Source organism: Papio anubis, chromosome 17, assembly GCF_008728515.1.
Source record: "Papio anubis isolate 15944 chromosome 17, Panubis1.0, whole genome shotgun sequence".
Lineage (NCBI taxonomy): Eukaryota > Metazoa > Chordata > Mammalia > Primates > Cercopithecidae > Papio > Papio anubis.
In genome coordinates this window covers 32,828,804-32,851,541 of record NC_044992.1, presented here as the reverse complement: position 1 = coordinate 32,851,541, position 22,738 = coordinate 32,828,804, and the positions used below count along the sequence as shown (strand labels likewise).

Here is a 22,738-nt window from a genome sequence, read left to right as displayed (position 1 = left end):
TTTGTTTTATTTTATTTTATTTTTTGAGACGGAGTCTGGCTCTGTTGCCCAGGCTGGAGTGCAGTGGCCGGATCTCAGCTCACTGCAAGCTCCGCCTCCCAGGTTCACGCCATTCTCCTGCCTCAGCCTCCCGAGTAGCTGGGAGTACAGGCGCCCGCCACCTCGCCCGGCTAATTTTCTTTTCTTTTCTTTTAACACGGTCTTACTCTATCGCCCAGGTTGAGGTGCAGTGCCACAATCATAGCTCACTGCAACCTCAAACTTCTGGACTCAGGCAGTCCTCTGGCCTCAGCCTCCCAAGTACCTGGGACTATACGCACATACCACCACACCTGGCTAATTGTTTTTTTGTTTTGTTTTGTTTTGTTTTTCTTTTAAGAGATGGGGTCTCACTATGTTTCCCAGGCTGGTCTGGACCTCCTGGCCTCAAATGATCTTCCTGTCTCGGCCTCCCAAAACGATAGGATTATTACAGGTGTGAGCCATCATGCCTAGCCCTTCCCAAGACCTTAGAAAGTTGAAAAAGATTCAATAAATTTTTTTCATATATTCCCATTCACATCATTATGAATTTTCAGAGTACATGTTGTTTAACTGGAACAACCACATGGTAGATACTGTTATCTGATTCAGAGTGTCAGATGATCTGATAGTTATTCTGATATTGTGCATTCTATTTGAATTATCTTTGGCTTTATACCCCTGCACAAGTGGAAAACTATCAAAGCCTCATTTGTCAAGATATATTACTCAGATTATTTTGTTTCCAAGAGTAAGTCACAGTTCCTTAATCTTAACAGTTTTAGGGAAATCTACAGCTATTTTGGAGTAGTCTAATCCAATTAAGAAAAGATACTTCTGGCGGTTGAGGCCAGAGCATCGCTTGAGCCCGAGTTCCAGCCTGTGGTGACCTGTGACCGTGCTACTGCACTCTGGGTGACAGAGGAAGACCCTGTCACAAAACAAACAACAAAAAATATAGATACTTCTGAAAGCAAGAAAGGTTACTGAGAAGCGTAGTACTTATTGGCTGTCTTTGTGTGCCTTGTATGAAGAACAATGTGTTTTATTGAGCACACTGACATAATTTTTTACTTGAGAAAGTAAAATTCATCTGGATAGATGATTTTTTTTTAAAGGAAGTATGTTCGTTTTATTTTGGAATTAGGTTGCTAAGAAAATGAAAATCAATGGTTCTGTTACTCTCACTTTCTTTTCCTTTTCTACCTTGTTAACTTTTCCAATAACTCTTATATTACTCAGGGAGATGCTTTTATCATGTTATCCATAAATGTTTTTTGTTTTGCTTGGGGGGGACTCTCAGTAATTTACTTGCACATTGTTTTTGTATTACAAGTGTGGCTAATGTTTAAAATGAATGGAGTATTATAGTCTTAGCACTGGATATACAGCCTACAAAGAACCTTTGTGAGCTGATTTTTTCTAAGCACTTCTGCAGGAAACAAACATAAAAAACCCCACATTTAATGTTAACTCTGTTTTAAATGCTTCAGCTTCAGTTAAGGTCTGTTACACTCTTAATGCATTTCTTGTATCTATGTAAGTGTTCAAAATGAAAATTATTTGATGTTTGCGTTATGCTTCTGCCCGGTTTCTGTCTTCTCAACCCCATCCACAGACCTATAAGATTTGTTTTAGCAACCTCATTCTTACAAACAAAACTAACTTACAAACGTGCACTCGGTGCAAAGTAGATGCCACTGAAGGTCAAGAATATGTGTTAGATTTCTGTTTGAGGACATTTCAACATTTTAAACAGACTAGGAATACTTGGATTTACTCCTACATCTAGGAATCTCACTGACATTCTGTCATCACAGATTTCAAAAATTAGTGCTATTCGATTGAATTTTGAAAAGTGGCTCTCCTTAAAAATGATTATTTCATCTTACTTTAGCTATGTGGATAGACTAGAACCCTTTTACCTCCTAATAATTTTTGATGGATTATCCTTGTAGTACATTTCAAGATGTTTAGATTGATGAAGAATAATTCATTTTTGTTATACAACACAAGCTAAGATTGTTCTAAATCTGTGGCTACTTCTGTTATGTAGTCTGTGGAAACCAGTTACATAGGCTTTTGTATAGCATACTAATATGGAAAGGAAGTACCTGTAAGTGAATACTCAGGGCAGCATTTACCATGATTTTTTTGGAAAATTGTGACATTCAAGAAGCATGGAGATTAATGGGTATGATACTCCATTAAAAATATTAAAGAGCATGGAGAAACATTAAGTGACTACTATGTGCCAGTCACTGTGTGGTGTACGTATATATAATTTATCTTGGCTGGGCGTGATGGCTCACACCTGTAATCCCAGCACTTTGGGAGGCTGAGGCGGGTGGATCACCTGAGAGGTCAGGAGTTCCAGACCAGCCTGACCAACATGGTGAAACCCCATCTCTACTAAATACAAAAAATTAGCCGGGCGTGGTGGCAGACGTCTGTAATCCCAGCTACTTGGGAGGCTGAGACAGGAGAATCACTTGAATCCAGGAAGCAGAGGTTGCAGTGAGCCGAAATTGTGCCATTGCACTCAAGCCTGGGCAACAAGAGCGAAACTCCATCTCAAAAAAAAAAAATTATCTTAAAGTAGAGAAACTAACTTGTTGAGAATCCCCCAAAACAAAACAAAAACATTTAAGGGTGACATAAAAATAGGGATGGGGGCTGGGCGCAATGGCTCACACCTGTAATCCCAGCACTTTGGGAGGCCAAGGTGGGTAGATCACCTAAGGTCAAGAGTTTGAGACCCGCCTGGCCAACATGGTGAAACCCTGTCTCTACTAAAAATACAAAAAATAACTGGGTGTGGTGGCACGCACCTGTAATTCCAGCTACTCGGGAGGCTGAGGCAGGAGAATCGCTTGAACTCAGGAGGCGGAGGTTGCAGTGAGCCATGATCACGCCATTGCACTCCAGCCTGGGCAACAAGAGCAAAACTCCATCTCAAAAAAGAAAAATAAGGATGGAGATATTTTACAAATATGCACAAATGCAAATTATTTAACCTAAAGTCGTATAACTAGTAAGTCAGGACATATTGACAGCTTTCAGCCACCAAGTTTTCCCTTTTCCCTATAAAATGGGTCATGATGAAGATGATAATAAGTAAGATTAACAGGGTATGTTGATGCTAGATTAGTCACTGTTGCAGTTTGAAGACACATGCAGTAAAATACACCAGGTTTTTCTGGAAAAAAGGTAGTCTAGCTAGACAAGATGGCTCTCACCTGTAATCCTAGCACTTTGGGAGGCCGAGACAGGAGGATCACTTGGTACCCAGAAGATCACTCTGGGTAACATAGTGAGACTCTGTCTCTACAAAAAAACAAAACAAAACAAACAAAACTATTCTGCAATCTGGATACCCTTATTTATACTAATCATCATTGTATTGCTCTGCTAGGGTTGTCATGACAGAATACCACAGACCGGATGGTTTAAACAACAGAAATTGTTTTTCTCCCAGTTTTGTAGGCTGCAAGTCCAAGATCAAGGTACCAGCAGGGTTTATTTCTGGTGAGGACTCTCTTCCCGGCTTACAGACAGCCACCTTCTCTCTGTGTCCTTACGTAGTCTTTCCTCTGTGTCCAGGTAGAAGAGAAAACTGTCTGGTACTTCTTCCAATAAGGACGTGAGTCCTTATTAGGGTACCACCCTTATTACCTCATTTAACCTTAATTAGCTTCTTAAAGGCAGTATCTCCAAATTATAGTCACATGAGTATTAGGACTTCACCATATGAATTTGAGGGGGCACAATTCAACCCATTACAAGCATATACTCTCCTTATAGCCAGTTGGCATGAGAAGTCAGATTATACACAAAATACTATTTGGGAGCATGAATTCAAAGATGGATGGTGAGATGATCAAAGGCCTTGATAATCATGCTGTGTGCCCCAATAGATACGAGGTTTATAGGCTAGCACTGTGCTGGAGATAGAGTTACCATTTTGTTTTGTTTAACTTCTCTTTTATCATAAAACCAGTCCCCTTAAATTATTTTTTTCAGGCAGTTTAGTTAATAATTTTATGGTTATGAATCCAGCCTAATAATGCCCCCCAGTGTAACATAAAAAACTTACAGCAACCTGTACTCCCATTTTGATTAGATTTGAGTCTTAGGCCAGGCACAGTGGCTTATGCCTGTAACCCCAACACTTTGGGAGACCGAGGCTAGCGGATTGCCTGAGGTCAGGAGTTCAAGACCAGCATGGCCAACATGGTGAAACCCCATCTCTACTAAAAAATACAAAAAAATTGGCCGGGCATGGGGGCCCGTGCCTGTAATCCCAGCTACTGGGTAGACTGAGGCAGGAGAATGGCTTGAACCTGGAAGGCAGATGTTGCAGTGAGCTCTGATTGCTCCACTGAAGGTGGAGGTTGCAGTGAGCTGTGATTGCTCCACTGCACGCCAGCCTGGGTGACAGAGAAAGACGATCTCAAGAAAAAAGATTTGAGTCTTTAACTCCTAAATCACATTTTGGGGCCAGCTCTTATGTTACCTCACTTTTCTAAATTGAGCTTGTCCCTTTCAATATTCTCAGAAAAATAATCTTTGGTTAGTTTGGAGGGTGGGGTTGTCTTCCCAATAGGTCAGTGTACTCCTAAGATGACCGTTGTATCTGGGTCCTGCCTCCAGGTTTGTCACTAGCTTGTTCTGTGACATTACACAAGTCACTTACCTCTGAGATGTTTATCTGTGAATAAGTAGAATAGGCTTGATACTCTCTAAGGTTCCTTCTGTGATTCTAATTATTCTTACAGCATATTCATAAAGCACTTTCATAAAGCAGTATCACAACATCATTTTGCCTTTGAAAGAAAGAATTGTCAGTATGTAGAGGGTATTTAAGGCTGAGTGAATAGATGACATCATTAGGGAGAGAGTATAAAGGGAATACAAAAAGGAATCTAGGACCAGGCTTTGAAGAACCCCAGGACGTAGAGCAGGGGGAACCGTCAGAGAAATAGGAAGAAAAATGAAAGTATTTCAAGAAATAGAGAGTGGATACTTGTGTTCAGTGAAGGTAAGAGGTTCAGTAAGATGTGTCCTTTGGATTTGGCAAATGGAGGCAATCAGTAATCTTCACAAAAGCAATTTATTTTTATTTGTCGGGGCAGAAGTCATACCACAATGAATCAGGCAGAAATATAGTGATGAGTAAGTGGAGACTGTATGTAGGCAACTCTTTTGAGAACTGTTTATGAAGGAGGAATGAAAAATGGGAAATACTGAATAATGCTTATTTTCTGGTGAGAATAAAGGGGTAAAGATTGATTACACAGTGAGAACAGAAGGAGTCAAGTCCCTGAGAAGGAGGAAGGGAATGATATATATATTGACATAATGGCCTTTGGTAAGTAGAGGACACTGCCGAGTCATAAAGAGAGAAAGAATGCTGACATGAGTGAAGTGTAAATATTTTAGTAGGCTTAGTAGTAGTGGGATTGGCGAATTCTCTCACTGCTTTTATTATTTTAAAAAACGTGACAGAGCTGGACACGGTTCATACCTGTAATCCCAGCACTTTGGGAGGCCAAGGCTGGGGGATCACTTGAGCCCAGGAGTTCAAGACCAGCCTGGGCAACATGAGGAAACCCAGTCTCTACAAAAAAAATACAAAAATTAGCTTGACATGGTGGCATCTTCCTGTAGTTCCAGCTGCTCGGGAGGCTGAAGTGGGAGGATCACTTGAACCCAGGAGGTCGAGGGAGCAGTAAGCCATTATTGCACCACTGCACTGCAGCCCAGGGGACAGAGTGAGACCCTGTCTAAAAAAAAAAAGTCAGCGTCTGAAAATAAGAAAGGAAAAAAGAGGGTAAAACATTTTAGGAGCAAGAACAAAGAATGAAATATTGTCAAAGTAAAAAAAAAAGATTATTAGCAGGAATCATCAATTTTAGGTTTGAGATTTGGCATCTTAATAACTGGGCTGGGCACAGTGGCTCAAGCCTTTAATCCTAGTACTTTGGGAGGCTGAGATGGGCGGATCACTTGAGCCCAGGAGTTTGAGACCAGCCTGGACAACATGGCGAAACCCCATCTCTATAAAAATTAGCCTGTCATGGTGGTGCACACATGTAGTGCCAGCTACTTAGAAAGCTGAGGCAGGAGGATTGTTTGAACCCGGGAGGCGGAGGTTGCAGTGAGCCAATATTGTGCTATGCACACCAGCCTGCAAAACAGAGTGAGACTCTGTCTCAAAAATAATAATAGGCGGGACACGGTGGCTCACACCTGTAATCCCAGCACTTTGGGAGGCCGAGGTGGGTTGATCACAAGGTCAGGAGTTTAAGACCAGCCTGGCCAACATAGTAAAACCCCATCTTTACTAAAAATACAAAAATTAGCTGGGCGTGGTGGTGGGTGCTTGTAGTCCCAGCTACTTGGGAGGCTGAGACAGGAGAATCACTTGAACCTAGGAAGCAGAGGTTGCAGTGAACTGAGATCATGCCACTGCACTCCAGCCTGGGCAACACAGTGAGACTGTCTTAAAATAATAATGATGATAATAATAATTGGCACATAATGGACCATTGATACATATTTGTTGAATTAAGAATTTGAAGTGGCTGTGTAATTGTGTGATTTTCTTCAGTTATGTTCAGCTGCTTAGACAGATCATAAGAATGCAGAGGATTCTGGAGGCATTGCAGTTTTGCAAAGTTTTACAGTATGTATGATTGGGGGAAGAAGAGGCAAAGTAATTGAGGATGTTTTCAAGGGAATTTTGAAAGGCAAGGAAAAATGTAAAATCCTTTACAAAATGGTTAAAATACAGAAAAGCTTTGAAGTTTTTATAAGCTTAACTATTTAGAACACTAGTGGTTGTTTTATTTTGATTGTTTCATACTTGGGATGGTTTTAAATCATCCTAAATGGTCAAAATGCAAAAAAAAAAACAAAAACAAAAACAAAAAAAAACACGGGTTTGATTCTTTTTAAGCTTAACTGTTTAAAACCTCAGTGGCCCTCTTGTTTGGCCTTACGCTATATTTCCTTCTTTTGGGAATGACAAAAAGGTTTTGAAAAGTTGTTTTTTAAACTGCGAATTTATTTTGTTCATGAAGAAATAGACTGATGAAAATAACTTCATTCCCTGGGTTATTTCTTACAAAACAAAATTTCAGACTATTATGTTTTCTAAACAGAATTTTGGAGAAGAAAATGTCAGTATGCTCTTCTTTTTTAGCACATTGTGTAAGAACACATTATTTGCTCAAATGAAAACCACTATTGCAATAGCTTAAAAACAAAACGTTCAAATAATTGTGCAATACCATTGTTATAAGTACACACTCATAGACCCAAAATGTTTTGAGTAAAACAATGACACTGTGGGAAAGAGTAAATAGGGGCAAATGAGTTCAATTGTCAGTGTTTTGTAGGGAAAGGTTTTAGAATGTTATTTGTAAAGCAAACCCTTTTGCGCCCTGTTTATCTTTTCATCACAGATTCAATAAATTTTACTTACTGTGATAGAGATGAATGGCTGGCTTTAAAATATCTTAAATATCCTTAAATATCTTATATGCAAGTATCATATATTTAGATATTTACAAATGTTTAAATATCTTTAAAATATTTTTAAAAGATATTGCCTATAAGATTTGGTTGAATATGAAAACACATAGGTTTTTTTTTTTTTTTTTTGCTTGAGATGGAGTCCTGCTCTGTTGCCCAGGCTGGAGTGCAGTGGTGCGATCTTGGCTCACTGCAACCTCCACCTCCTGGGTTCAAGTGATTCTCCTGCCTCAGCCTCCCGAAAAGCTGGGATTACAGGCGCAAGCCACCACACCCAGCTAATTTATGTATTTTTAGTAGAGATGGGGTTTTGCCATGTTGGCCAGGCTGGTCTTGAACTCCTGACCTCAGGTGATCTGCCCACCTCAGCCTCCCAAAGTGCTGGAATTACAGGCATGAGCCACCACAACCAGCCAAACTCACATAGTTTTAAGTATTTGCAGAACTTAAGTATAGTTTCAAGTTAAATGGCAGGTGGAAAATCATTAACCTTTTTATATGGTTCCATTTCAAACATCCTCAGTTGATTTTTTTATTAATAAAATTCAGATTTGTGAAATAGATTTCCATTTTGTAATCCTATTCTGATGCTCTAACATCTTTGGTTTTTGTTGTTGTTGTTTTGTAATTGCTTGAGCTACATTATCTTTTTTGCTGAATCTTCACACAAGTATGACTTAAGTTTACAAAGTTAAACTTTCAGCGTCTATGAACTCGTCTGAATATATCGTCCTCTGAGCTCCCATAGTATTTTCTACTTCATGGTCTTCATCATAGCTAGTATATGTTGAGGTCACATGAAAGGTGAGGCAATATGTTAGTATTTTATGTACATTACCTTGTTTAATTCTCAACCCTCTGATGTGTGTCATATTATCTCTGTTTTACAAACTAAGAAAAACTGATGTTTAGATAGATTTACAAATTTCTCCAGTCTTTTAGACTCTTTTTTCTTTTTTTTGCTTGCTCTGTCGTCCAGGCTGGAGTGCAGTGGTGCGATCTCGGCTCACTGCAAGCTCCGCCTCGTGGGTTCATGCCATTCTCCTGCCTCAGCCTCCCAAGTAGTTGGGACTACAGGCGCCCACCACCGCGCCCGGATATTTTTTTGTATTTTTAGTAGAGACGGGGTTTCGCCATGTTAGCCAGGATGGTCTCGATCTCCTGACCTTGTGATCCGCCCACCTGGGCCTCCCAAAGTGTTGGGATTACAGGCGTGAGCCATCGTGCCCGGCCCTGTTAGACTCTTAAGACCTGACTAAAACATTGTCTTTTCATCTAATTTTATTTAAATGCCTATTTCATCCCATTCTGTTATAATTGATTTCTTGTGTTCATTTGGCTTCTTTACCAGACTGTGATCCTCTTGAGGACAGGGACCTCCTTATCCTATTCATATTTGTATCCTCAGTGCCTATTGGCAACCCAAGAACTTTTAAAATGAGAGCTGAACGAACAACACTGGCATCACTGATACGGTAACAATGAGGCATGTGCCGTGAAGTTGTTTTTCTAGTTTAGGCATTTTGTAGGTTTATTACCTCCTACCCTTTTGATGTATTGGCATTTATAGTCACACATGCATGCATATCAACAAACATATATATGCATACATAGATTATTTCATCTACACATCAATCATTTGAAAGCGGCAATTATTGTCCTCATTTTGTGAATCCAAAAAATCACGGCCTAAAGAAAATGAAACTTTGCTTAAGATCACACAGCTAGTTAGTGGCAAATCTGGGATCAAATCCAGATTTTTCAGACTTTAAATCTTATGATTGTCTACTTAAGGATATTTATACTAATAGAAACCTTTATTTTATTTCTTGATATGTTTATTTGCTTATTCAGCATTGAAGACAACAAAACAAAGGTATCCACAAATGGATTGTATCTTAAAAAGGAGAATATTACACAGATGAATGTGTGCTTTTTTTTCCGTCATTTTTGTAGTCTTTTACTTGTTTTCCTTTATGAGGCATAAAGTTTGAAAATATTTACAATAATTATAGTTTAGTCAAGGAATAAATTAGCACCAGCTATCAAACTACAGGAAGATTGGACTCGTAACCATATCATATTCTGATCAGCTAAATATAAATCTAGCATGACTCTTGGCACATACAGAGTGTTCAGTTAGTATTTTTTGAGTGAATGGGTAAACAGACCTTATCAAGTGATTTCATGAGTTTTCTTTCTTAATAATATAACCCCCTAACTCATATATCTGACTTTGAATTCTAAACTGTCACTAAATCTGCTCATAAAATATAAAAATTTTTGCCATTTGGCCATGAGAATACTCCTAATACTCTTGGGTCTTCTATTAAATATAGACAAGCCAGGGTAGTGGCTTATGCCTGGAATCCTACCACTTTGGGAAGCCGAGGCAGGAGGATCACTTCAGGCCAGGAGTTCGAGACCAGCCTGGGCAACATAACTAAATGAATGAATGAATAAATGAGATTTGTAGAACATTATACCATTCTTTTTCTATGAATATATTATTCATATGTATTCACAACATATTTGGAAGTTCAGATAGTTCCTGCTGGTAACTGTTCTTAAACAGCTTTATTGAAACATAATTCACATATCATATAATTCACCCATTTAAACAGTATGTTCACATCTATGCAACTATCAGAACAATTTTAGAACATTATCCCCCCAGAAAGAAACTCACAACTCATTGGCAGCTACTCCCCATCTTTCTCTAGCTAATTTGCTACTTTCTGTTGTTATGGATATGCATATTCTGGAAATTTCATATAAATGGGAATCATAACATGTAGTTTTTTGTGACTGACTTCTTTCACTTAGCATATTTTCAGACTCCATTGATGCAGTAGTATGTATTACTACTTTATTTCTTTTTATGGCTGATTAATATTTCATTGTTTGGATATACTATATACCATATTTCATATATCCATTCATCAGTTCATAAGACATTTGGGTTATAGGCTGGGTGCGGTGACTCATGCCTGTAATCCCAGAACTTTGGGAGGCTGAGGCAGGTGGATCACAAGGTCAGGAGTTCAAGACCAGCCTGACCAACATGGTGAAACCCTGTCTCTACTAAAAATACAAAAATTAGCCAGGCATGGTGGCGGGCACCTGTAATCCCAGTTACTTGGGAGACTGAGGCAGGAGAACCACTTGAACTCAGGAGCAGAGGTTGCAGTGAACCGAGATCACGCCACAGCACTCCAGCCTGGGCAACAGAGTGAGACTCCATCTCAAAAAAAATAAAAATAAAAATAAACACCTTTTGTCTGTTGACAGTGTCACTATGAACATTCCTGAATTGCTGAGTCATATGATAACTGTGTTTTACCTTTGGAGGAGCTGACAGATTGTTTTCCAAAGCAGCTGAACTCTTTTGCATTCCTTCCAGCAGTTCCGATTTCTCCACATCCTCACTAACTCTTGTTGTTAATTATTATCTGTCTTTTTTTTTTTTTTTTGAGACAGAGTCTTGCTGTTGTCGCCTAGGCTGGAGTACAATGGCACAATCTTGGCTCACTGCAACCTCCACCTCCGGGGTTCAAGCGATTCTCTTGCCTCAGCCTCCCGAGTAGCTGGGATTACAGGTCCTCATCACTACACCTGGCTAATTTTTATATTTTTAGTAGAGACAGGGTTTCGCCATGTTGGGCAGGCTGGTCTTGAACTCCTGACCTCATGATCCGCCTGCCTTGGCCTCCCAAAGTGCTGGGATTACAGGCATGAGCCACCGCACCCAGCCTATTATCTGTCTTTTTTACTATAACCATGCTAACAGGTATGAGATTGTATCTCATTGTGGTTTAATTTGCATTTCCTTGATGGCTGAAGATGTTAGACATCTTTTTATGTACTTATTAACAATTTGTTTATCTTTGGAGAAATATCTGTGCAGCTCCTCTCTGTTTATTAATTGGATTATTTGCTTTTTATTACTGAGTTGTAAGAGTTTGCAGTCCAGGTACATGCATTTTATGAAATATGTGTGATTTGTGAATACTTTCCCCTGTGGGTTGTATTTATTTTCACTTTCTTTTTTCTTTTCTTTTTTTTTTAAGCAGGGTCTCCCTCTTGCCCAGGCTGTAATGCAGTGGCACAGTCATACCTCACTGTAGCCTTGAACCCCTGAGCCCAAGCAATCCTCCCACCTCAGCCTCCTGAGCAACTAGAACTACAGGCATGGGTCATCACTCCTGGCTATTTTATTTATCGTATATAGAGATGGGATTTCACTGTGTAGCCCAGACTGGCCTCAAACTCCTGACCTCAAGTGATCACCCCACCTTGGTCTCCCAAAACGCTAGGATTATAGGCATGAGCCACCGCACCTGGCCCCAGTTGTCTTTTTATAAGTGTCTGGGCAAGTTTTAATACTGTGTTAAGGACTCAGCATTTTAGCCTTTTATTCAGCATTTTAGCCTTTTATTGAAGTGATGTACTTTTTGAGTGAAAGTTTTGCTTTACTAACACCTGCAGAATGATACAATCACAGGCAATCTGGTTTTTATATGTTGTATTACAGTGATTTAAAGTAGAAGCACTGATATCTGTAGTATGAAGCATGTTATAAAGTACATTTAACTATCTTAAACATTTCAAAAAAAAATTTTTTTTGGCCCATATCATTTTATTCAGTAGAATTGTTTCCTAAATAAAACTGGTCTGTGATCTTAGATTTATGTATCAACATTTGCAGCATCTTTCGTAGTATATTCTATTTATATATAATAATGTTAAAGGAAATATGAAAGAAAAAGGTAAAAATGATAAGATTAATTCTGAGTACATAGTAGTATGATATTAAATTGTAAATTAGAAAGATGTTAGACCTTCTAGTGTGTTAACATTTGGAGGTGCTAGTGCTTGATATCCTCCTTCTGTGGACAAATTACCTCCAAATTTCAATCTGGAAAATCCCTGAAATAACTACTAGGAAAAGGTTTACAACTATATGGCTTTTATATTTTTACTATTTGTATTGGAATATCTATATAAATTGTTCAAAGTTTGGTTATAAAAGAAAAAAAGTGTAAACACATCATACATATCATGTGGGTTATTACTGTGATGTTATTCCTGTATTCAGTTTTATTCAGTCATGGCTACACAGCAGAAGTTTGTAACGTATTGCTGGATTTTATTTTGCTGTATTAGCTCCTCAAGAGTTACTGATCTATGAAATGGCAGAGAATGGAAAAAATTGTGACCAGAGACGTGTAGCAATGAACAAGGAACAACATAATGGAAATTTCACAGGTAAATTTTGATGGTTTGGAGGGAGGAGTGCTATGGGTTTAAATGATATAGTTTTCATTGGGATAAAATAGAGATATATTACTTCTTGTATTTTTAATCTTATATTAATTTCTTCTTAGTAAATTAAATTATGGGTCAGTCAGGGCCTGTAAGGTGATTTTTCACAGTGATGGCAGAAGCAGCCTGGCTACAATCACATAAACAGTGTTCCAGGTGCAAGATTACTTGTTAATCTTATGGTATGGTCAGTGTTTATTTGGCTTTGCTCAGTGCTCAATTTTATTGTGCTATTTTGTAATTCTAGAAGTAGATTATAAACTTACTACACTGTTCTTAAGTATACCGTTATCAAAAAAGTTAGAATGTGAATATCATTTAAAAATTCATTTTAAAATTATAGTTTGAGATGAATAAACTTGTATTTTAGCCAGATTGGAATTTGTGGTAAATTTCAGTGTATTTGAATCCTGTTTATACAGTTACCCTGAAAATGATGACCTTTATTAATATGGATGATTTAAGTAGAAACCTTCCTTCATGCATTTAAAGGAAAATGAAAGAAAAGTTTTTCTTTTCTAGTAATCATGCTGTTGTTTTTTTAGCTTTTGAATTGTTTGACATCTCAAACACATTGCAAATAATACTCTAGTGTGGCAGTATTTTCACAGCAATTCTCCTCTTTTAGAGGAAGTGCAAGCTATCTGAAATAGTAGTTTTCATTTGTTTATTTGTTTTTTTGAGACGGAGTCTTGCTCTGTCACCAGGCTGGAGTGCAATGGCGCGATCTCGGCTCACTGCAACCTCTGCCTCCCAGGTTCAAGCAATTCTCCTGCCTCAGCCTCCTGAGTAACTGGAATTAAAGGCATGTGCCACCACGCCCAGCCAATTTTTGTATTTTTAGTAGAGATGGTGTTTCACCATGTTGGCCAGGGTGGTCTTGAACTCCTGACCTCAGGTGGTCCGCCCGCCTTGGCCTCCCAAAGTGCTGGGATTACAGGCATGAGCCACTGCGCCCAGCCTCATTTGTTTGTTTTAATCACCGTATTGCCTTGCGGACGACATTTTGCAGCACTGATCTGCCTTTTGGGTTACTTTGGTAATCAGTAAACTTGGCAATTTCACCAAGAGTTTCAGGATTCCGAGATGGGCATTGCATACATCATAGTGTCTTCCCATTAGGAGCTTTTGTGTGCTATTTTTTTCTTTCCTTTTAGTGAGCACATATGTTTGTATATTCTTCCTCTACTGCTCACCCCGTTGGAATTTAAAATTAACATTAGCAGGTCACACTTACTCTTTTGTACCATGTATTTTTTACTTAACATTTTAGAGATTGTGCTGTAACTGTACATGAAAAACTTATTCTTAGGCTGGGCATGGTGATTCACGCCTATAATCCCAACACTTTGGGAGGCCAAGGCGGGAGGATCTCTTGAGCCCAGGAGTTTGACACCAGCCAGGGCAACACAGGGAAACCTCATCTCTACAAAATATTTTTAAAATTTGCTGGATGTGATCGTATGCACCTGAAGTTCTAGCTAGCTACTGGAAAGACTAAGGTGAGAGGATCGCTTGAGCCCACAAGGCTGCAGTGAGCTGTGATCACACCACTGCACTCCAGGCTGGGCGACAGAGCAAGACCCTGTCTCAAAAAAAAAAAAATATTCTTTATTATGGCTGCTTAGTTTTTCTTTCCATTTAATGAGTGTGCCATACTTTAATCACTCTTCTGTCCTCTATTGGTAATATATAACTTATTGATTATTTTTTGCTAGTACAAATAATGCTGCGGTGAATAAAGTTGTGCAAGTCATTTCACCTTATACCTAATCATTCCTAGAAATGGAATTACCAATTTACAGTGTATATGCATTTTGTGCCGGGCATGGTGGCTCACACCTGTAATCCCAGCACTTTGGGAGACCAAGATGGGCGGATCACTTGAGGTCAGGAGTTTGAAACCAGCCTGGCCAACATGGTGAAACCTCATCTCTACTGAAAATACCAAAAAAACTAGCCGGGCGTGGTGGCAGATGCCTGTGATCCCAGCTACTCGGGAAGCTCAGGCAGGAGAACGGCTTTAACCAGGGAGGTGGAGGTTGCAGTGAGCCAAGATCGTGCTGCCACTGCACCCCAGCCTGGGCAATAGAATGAGACCCTGTCTCATAAAAAAAAGCATTTTGTAATTTCAATGGATGGTGACAATTAATAGCTAACTTTAATGGGACACTTACTAAGTGTTAAACTCTTCTGAGAACTTTACATATATGATCTCATTTAATCCTTACAATGATCCTGAAAAGTACTATTTTCAGTACTTTTGTGTACTTTGTGTACACAAGTACTATTGTGATCCCCATTTTACAGAAGAGAAAACTGAGACACAAAAGTATTAACTAACTTGCCCAAGATCAAATTACTAGTAGAAGGCAGAGCCAGGTTTAGAACCAACTAGTTTGCCTCAGCATTTTGTGATCTAAACCACTTTGTTCTGTAATATGATCCTAGGTTGATAGAATGCCCTTCATAGAAGGTGGACCAATTTAGACTTATTTCATTAATTTTCCCCAAATCTATAGCTCTATCCCAAATTCAACTGCTGGAATTTTCAGTACCATTTCTTTAGGACATCCTCTACAGAAGGTTCTGATGTTTATCAAGGCAGGGAGTTGGTTTTGCCTCAGTTATTCTCTAGGTAACACTCCTTAAGAAATGGCAACTATAATATAGTAGCCCCCCTTATCCATGAGGGATACATTTCATGACCCCTAGTGGATATAGGAAAAACACTGTGTTGTTCTGTATATAGTAATGGGGTAACATATACAGCGCGGATGTACTAAATAAAGGGATGTATCAGGTCTTGGGCTGGATGGAGCAGGACTGGTGAGATTTTATTACACTACTCAGAACAGATACAATGTAAAACTTAGGGGCTTGGCTGCAGTAGCTCACACCTGTAATTCCAGCACTTTGGGAGGCCAAAGTGGGAGGATCATTTGAGGCTAGGAGTTTCAGATGAGCCCAGGCAAAGTAGTGAGACTGCGTCTCCACAAAAACCAAAAATATTAGCTGAGTGTGGTGGTACACACCTGTAGTCGTAGCTACTTGGGAGGCTGAGGTGGGAGGATCACTTGACCCCAGGAGTTGGAGATTAAAGTGAGCTGTGATTATGCCACTGCATTCCAGCCTGGGCAAAAGAATGGAGACCTTGTCTCTTAAAAAAAATAAAAATAAATTTAAAACAATAAAATTTACGAATTGCTTATTTTCAGAATTTTCCATGTAATATTTTCAGACCATAGTTGACCATGTGTTACTGAAACTGTAGATAAGGGGGAACTACTGTCATTCATCTCCTTTCCATGCTGAGTATGGACTAGTGGCTTTTTTTTTTTTTTTTTTTGAGACCAGAGTCTCATTCTGTCACCCAGGCTGATCTGCAGTGGCACACTCTCAGTTCGCTGCAACCTCTGCCTCCCAGGTTCAAGGGATTCTTGTGCTTCAGATTCCCTAGTAGCTGGGATTACAGGCGCATACCACCATGCCCTGCTAATTTTTGTATTATTAGTAGAGACGGAGTTTCACCATGTTAGCCAGGCTGGTCTTGAACTACTGACCTCAAGTGATCCTCCCTCCTCAGCCTCCCAAAGTGCTGAGATTATAGGTACTACCAGTTGCCATTTCATAAGACTCTAGGGCTTGCTGTTAGTTGTTATTTGGGAAATAAACAAAACTCTTTTCATCTAAAGTGATTGAAGAGAATAAGCATAAATGTTAGAAATTCTGTTTTAATCTCTGCACTATTGCTTTTCAGACCCCTCTTCAGTGAACGAAAAGAAGAGGCGGGAGCGGGAAGAAAGGCAGAATATTGTCCTGTGGAGACAGCCACTGATTACCTTGCAGTATTTTTCTCTGGAAATCCTTGTAATCTTGAAGGAATGGACCTCAAAGTAAAGGGTCTTCTCCCACTGCCTTTTGCATACACCTCATTTACTCATTTAAAAAATCATCAGTAATCTTTTACTTTCTGCCCTCTACTGCATCAAAATAGATTAATTACCTTTAGAATATTACCATAGGAACATATTTATTCTTCCTTCTTTTTGTTGAAGAAAAATAGATTAGGGAAAGACATTGCTATTTGCTGTTTGCTTACTGGATTATCACAGTTTTCTACTGTGTTTTCATGTTGAATCTGCAATGGAGAGCGCTGAAAAATACGATTTTTATTTTCTCTCCTGATTTTACCGTCAGGAGAAATCAGGCCTGTGTAATTTAGATACACTGATTGTTTAGCAGGACAAGGTTCAGTATACGTGGCAGTTTTACTGATAGTTTGAGCCAATGAAAAAGGACTCTGCCATGGAAATGTGTTCTGTCTTTAAATTTAGCACTTGTAAGCCCTGTTCCAAGTACCATAAAGAACAAGTAGAACTTTTACATGCCTTATCTTCTTGCATGCCCTTCCAAGTTATTATCTGTACTATTATCTTAACATTTTTATTGTACTAAGAGTTTATAAAGTATTTTGTAACATTTTCAGCTGATTTTGATCCTTAGGGCAACTCGATAAAGAATGTAAAACAAGTATATCATTATAAACATTTTAGGCCAGGAGTGGTAGCTCATGCCTATAATCCCAGCACTTTGGGAGGCCGAGGTGGGTGGATCACCTGAGGTCAGTAGTTCGAGACCAGCCTGGCCAACATGGTGAAATCCCATCTCTACTAAAAATACAAAAATTAGCCAGGCATGGTGGCATGTGCCTGTAGTCCCAGCTACTCAGGAGGCTGAGGCAGGAGGATCACTTGAATGTGGGAGGCAGAGGTGGCAGTGAACTGAGATCGCACCACTGCACTCCAGCCTGGGCAACAGAGCGAGACTGTCTCAAAAAAAAAAAAAAGAAAAAAGTTAGCCCATCGTGGTAGTGCACGCCTGTAATCCCAGCTACTCAGGAGGCTGAGGCAGGAGAATCATTTGAACCCAGGAGGTTGAAGTGAGCCAAGATCACGCCACTGCACTCCAGCCTGGGTGACAGAGCAAGACCCTGTCTCTGAAAAAAAGAAACAAAGGCCGGGCGTGATGTCTCACGGCTGTAATCCTAGCACTTTGAGGGGCCAAAGCAGGTGGATCACTAAGACAGGAGTTCGAGACCAGCCTAGCCAGCATAGTGAAACCCCGTCTCTACTAAAAATACAAAAATTATCTGGGCATGGTAGTGCGTGCCTGTAGTTCTAGCAACTTGGGAGGCTGAGGTAGGAGAATAGCTTGAACCCAGGAGGCAGAGCTTGCAGTGAGCTGAGGTCACACCACTGCACTCCAGCCTGGGCAACAGAGTGAGACTCTGTCTCAAAAAAATAAATAAAAATAAGTAAATAAAGATTTTAAAAACAAGAAACAGAATCAGATTGGTTAAGTGTCTGGCCCAAAGTGCAACATGAAGGGTCTCTGACCCAGGTCCTCTGACTTGAAGGCCAGTGCTTTTTCTATTATACTATAATGCTTCTCCATATTATAAGTTGAGGTTTAGTAAGATCAGGCTTTGGGTAAGGAAAAGGCTACAATGGGTTTATGATAAGAACTTGGGTTCTCTGCCTATGTGTCTTCCCTTGACCCCCTTCTGTTCCTCAAGAGGCCATGATGTTTAAGGAAAAGAGCTCAGCCCGGCTGAGCTAGGTAACCTAACTGCTTCAGCAAGAAATTGTTTTGAGAATGATGAATGCTGAAAGTGAGACTGTGAGATATTTCTTTTTTTTTATTTGTTTTTAAGATTATGGCATCGTCAAAGCATTGTGGTGTCTTTTTTACTGCTGCTTGCTGTGCTTATAGCTACGTATTATGTTGAAGGAGCGCATCAACAGGTGAGAGGTCAAGCAGTTCTGTTTCTAGTCTTGCACATTCTAATTCTCTAATCCCAGTTTCAAATGGGATGAATGTGGGTTTTATAGAATTTCTACCCTCAACATTATCTCGTAACTAGTATCTCAAACGTTTTACTTTTAAAGGCATGCACTAAAAATATTCTTGTGATGTTTTATGGCTGCTGAGCATTTATATTTGGTGTATGTGATTCCTTTTACCTTCAAAGATTTTTTTTTTTTTTAAGACAGAGTCTCGCTCTGTCACCCAGGCTGGAGCGCAGAGGCGCGATATAAGCTCACTGCAACCTCTGCCTCCTGGGTTCAAGCGATTCTCCTGCCATAGCCTCCCAAGTAGCTGGGATTACAGGCGCCCGCCACCACACCCAGCTAATTTTTTTTGTACTTTCGTAGAGATGGGGTTTCACCATGTAGGCCAGGCTGGTCTCAAACTCCTGACCTCAAGTGATCTGCCTGCCTTGGCCTCCAAAAATGCTGGGATTACAGGCCACTCTGCCTGGCCCTGCCTTCAAAGACTTAAATGTAACTTTCTTGAAGGTTTTCAGTTACAGCAGCATGAATCCGTTAATCACTGCCAAAGTTTTCTTATTTTCTCTAACATATTTTTGTGACCCATCCAAATAGGGAGGCCTCTCATCCAAAGTTGATGATTACGTTTTATTTGTATAAAAAGACAGGTTCATTTGCCTGTAATCTACAAGTACAACATTATTGATGGGAAAATGGAATGCTTTGTTAACCTCTTTTGTTAAAATAGCAAAACATTAATGTATTTTAACAGGAAATGGTTCTAGAATGGTATTTTAAAGCAGTTTACTGCCAGTCACAGAAATGGCTCTAGAATGGTATTTTAAAACAGTGTACTGCCAATCACAGAGAAGTTTTTATAGTTCTAAAAGCGTTTATTTTAAATATATCTAAAATATCCTCAAATTATCTTATTCATAATTTACTTTTTCCTGTGTCCTGTAAATAGTAGGACTTTAAAGGTTTAGAGACAAAGCTTTTATTAAAGGTTTAGAAATAAGACCTTTATTCCAGTTAGATGAATCTTTTTGTCATCTTTGCCATTGTATATTAAACAAATTAGGCCTGAGGGTTTTTAATTGTATTAGTTTTTTCCTATTTGAAACTTATTTTAGTTGGTTTATTTAATTTTGATGATAGTTTATAAATACCGCATTTCTGTATAGAGAATTCACGTTTTTCACCTCATCCCTTTTTTTCAGTATGTGCAACGTATAGAGAAACAGTTTCTTTTGTATGCCTACTGGATAGGCTTAGGAATTTTGTCTTCTGTTGGGCTTGGAACAGGGCTGCACACCTTTCTGCTTTACCTGGTAAGAATAATTTTATTTTAATAAGCAAAAATGAGATTTCCTATCTTTTTATTCGTGCTTTTACTTCAGAAGTAAAAATTCTAAGATTTGTTTTAATTACCTTTGTGTTTTGTAAGCATTCTGATCCTCCAATCAGTGCTTTAAGTTTGACTTAGAGTTCTGTTTTGTTTTTCCTTTGGGGTTAGTATTTAAAAAGTAAAGAGAAAACCCCAGTTAAGCAGATAAGGTTGTTTATTTAAATTAGTTTAGCCTGGAAGGTTTTTCTTTTCCTTCTAGATTTAATTGCTTAAGCAATTGTTATTTTAATAAATGAAGTCCATTTAAATATACAAAATTCCATGTGAGAAATGATGTCTTCCCTTACATCTTCTAACATCATATACACACTTGGATATTTATTTTGGTATTCTTATTGAATGTAATTGATGGAGTATTAACATGTAGAACTAAATGCTTTCTTAAGCCCTTTGAACCAAAGTATAAAAAGTGCCCCTTCTAGGCTGGGCGCGGTGGCTCACGCCTGTAATCCCAGCACTTTGGGAGGCTGAAGCGGGCGGATCATGAGGTCAGGAGGTCGAGACCATCCTGGCTAACACGGTGAAACCCTGTCTCTACTAAAAATACAAAAAATTAACTGGACGTGGTGGCGGGTACCTGTAGTCCCAGCTACTCGGGAGGCTGAGGCAGGAGAATGGCGTGAACCCGGGAGGCGGAGCTTGCAGTGAGCCAAGATCGCACCACTGCACTCCAGCCTGGGTAGCAGAGCAAGACTCTGTCTCAGAAAAAAAAAAAAGTGCCCCTTCTGAATAATATTCTTTTGCTAGTTGAAATAAGAGAGAATGAAGATCAATTTTCCTTTGAACATTCACAAATATACTGGAATAATGTCAGAGCTAGAACTAGGGAGAGGTTGAGTTAGATACTGAGGGCACAAAATATAAATAGGCACTTTCAGGGTCATGCAGATACAGAATGGATGAGTAAGTGCCTCATTAAATTTCGTGCCCCATGTGCCTTGGTTGTTCACGCTGTTCCTGTCGCTAGATAATAAATTGAAAACACTTCCATATTTGAAAGCAGTTTGATCTTCATTGGGGAAAAACAGGTGAAAGGGTGTCAAGCAGTACCCATTGCTGAATAAAATCCATCACTACAAGCACTTGCAATCTCTGTGCTATAATGAATTCATTTCTGAAGCAGCTAGGATAAGTATTAAGGAATGATTGTCTGCTTGCCTCAGAAGGGTACTGAATTAATGATCTGACGAATGCTTTGGGAATTAATCTATATCATTTCTCCAAGTTTATGGGAGTTTAAAACTTGGAACTTTAGAATTATGTTCATGTTTGCTTGGTGATTTAACTCAAACAGGGACATCAATCCTAGGGAATTAACCCATATCACTGTTTTTCTAATAACTGCATTCATAGTAGAATAACACTACATTCACTAGTAGAGGTTGAGGGAGAGAGGAAAAGAAGGAATTACAGGTTACAGGATACTTTTCTGTTGGTGTCTAGACCTGTCCTCATATTCCTTGGGAAAACCAGATTAAGAAACTCATTTGCAGCATTTAGTTAATTTGGAAGCCTCTGAAAAGCAACCCAGATAGCAGATTCTGCTGAATGTCAAAAGAGATTCAAATTATGGCTCATGCCTGTAATTCCAGCATTTTGCAAAGCCAAGGCGGGCTGATCACTTGAGCCTAGGAGTTTGAATCCAGCCTGGGCAACACATCTCTACAAAAAATGCAAAAATTAGTCAGGTGTGGTGGCACAGGACTGTTAGTCTCAGCTACTCAGGAGGCTGAAGCGAGAGGATCGCTTGAGCCCAGGAGATAGGGGCTGCAGTGAGCTATGATTGCAGCATGCACTCCAAACTGGGTGGCAAAGTGAGACCTTGTCTCAAAAAAAAAAAAAAATTCTCTTAAATGCCCTAAAATTAAGTATATGTAAAACAGCCAGATCTGCAATTTATGAATATATAATCCTGGCTATAGTATGGGAGATAGATTGAAGGTGGGAGAGAAGAGGAACAGTTAGGATAATCCTTATGAGAGACACAAGCTTCTCAGGAGGTAATAGGAAGAATGAATAGCAAGGAGTATTTATAAAAAGAATTTGTAGAGAGAAGTCAAGCAAAATGAAGACAAAATATGGTATAGATCTTTGATGTTTTAAAAGATTGCTCAGAATGGCAATAACGTTTGAGATGAAAAAGGACAAATCTGAGAGAAATTTTAGAAGTACATTCAAGAGTGTGGTAGGTTATTATGGAGGAAGAAGGAATGAAAGATAACTCTTGGATTTCCTTTTGTTTTGTTTTAATATGTTTCATGTGTATTTAAGGTATATAACATGATGTTATAAGATATAAATATATATAGTAAAATGATTACTATTTTGGAAAAAATTAACATATTCTTTATCTCATGTAGTTACCATTTTTACATTTTTAACTCCCTGTGGCAAGAGCAGCTATAATTTACTAGTTTAGCAAAAACTTTGAATACAATACATTGTTATTAACTATAGTCCTCATAGTGTATGTAGAGTACATTGGATCTTTTGACTTATTCCAACTGTATATTGGCTACTTTGTATCCTTTGATCTACATCTCCTCCCATCTCTATCTCTATAAATGAGATCTTGCAACATTTTTCTGTGTAGTTATTGGTTTTTTACTTG

At 39.0% G+C, this 22,738-nt stretch overlaps 1 protein-coding gene across 3 annotated transcripts in view; it reads left to right on the top strand.

The window, feature by feature from the left end:
• Positions 1-22,738, top strand: part of VMP1 (vacuole membrane protein 1) — a 136,688-nt gene that overhangs the window by 10,558 nt on the left and 103,392 nt on the right. For 2 of the 3 annotated variants that reach the window (XM_021928255.2, XM_021928256.2), the window contains exons 2-5: positions 12,727-12,828; positions 16,646-16,781; positions 18,602-18,692; positions 19,940-20,050. In XM_021928255.2, coding sequence (XP_021783947.1) covers positions 12,753-12,828; positions 16,646-16,781; positions 18,602-18,692; positions 19,940-20,050 — 414 coding nt within the window. In that variant the 5' untranslated portion in view covers positions 12,727-12,752. Of the gene's footprint in view, positions 1-4,489; positions 5,063-12,726; positions 12,829-16,645; positions 16,782-18,601; positions 18,693-19,939; positions 20,051-22,738 lie in introns of those variants that run through there. The other variant, XM_021928257.2, reaches the window with a different exon arrangement.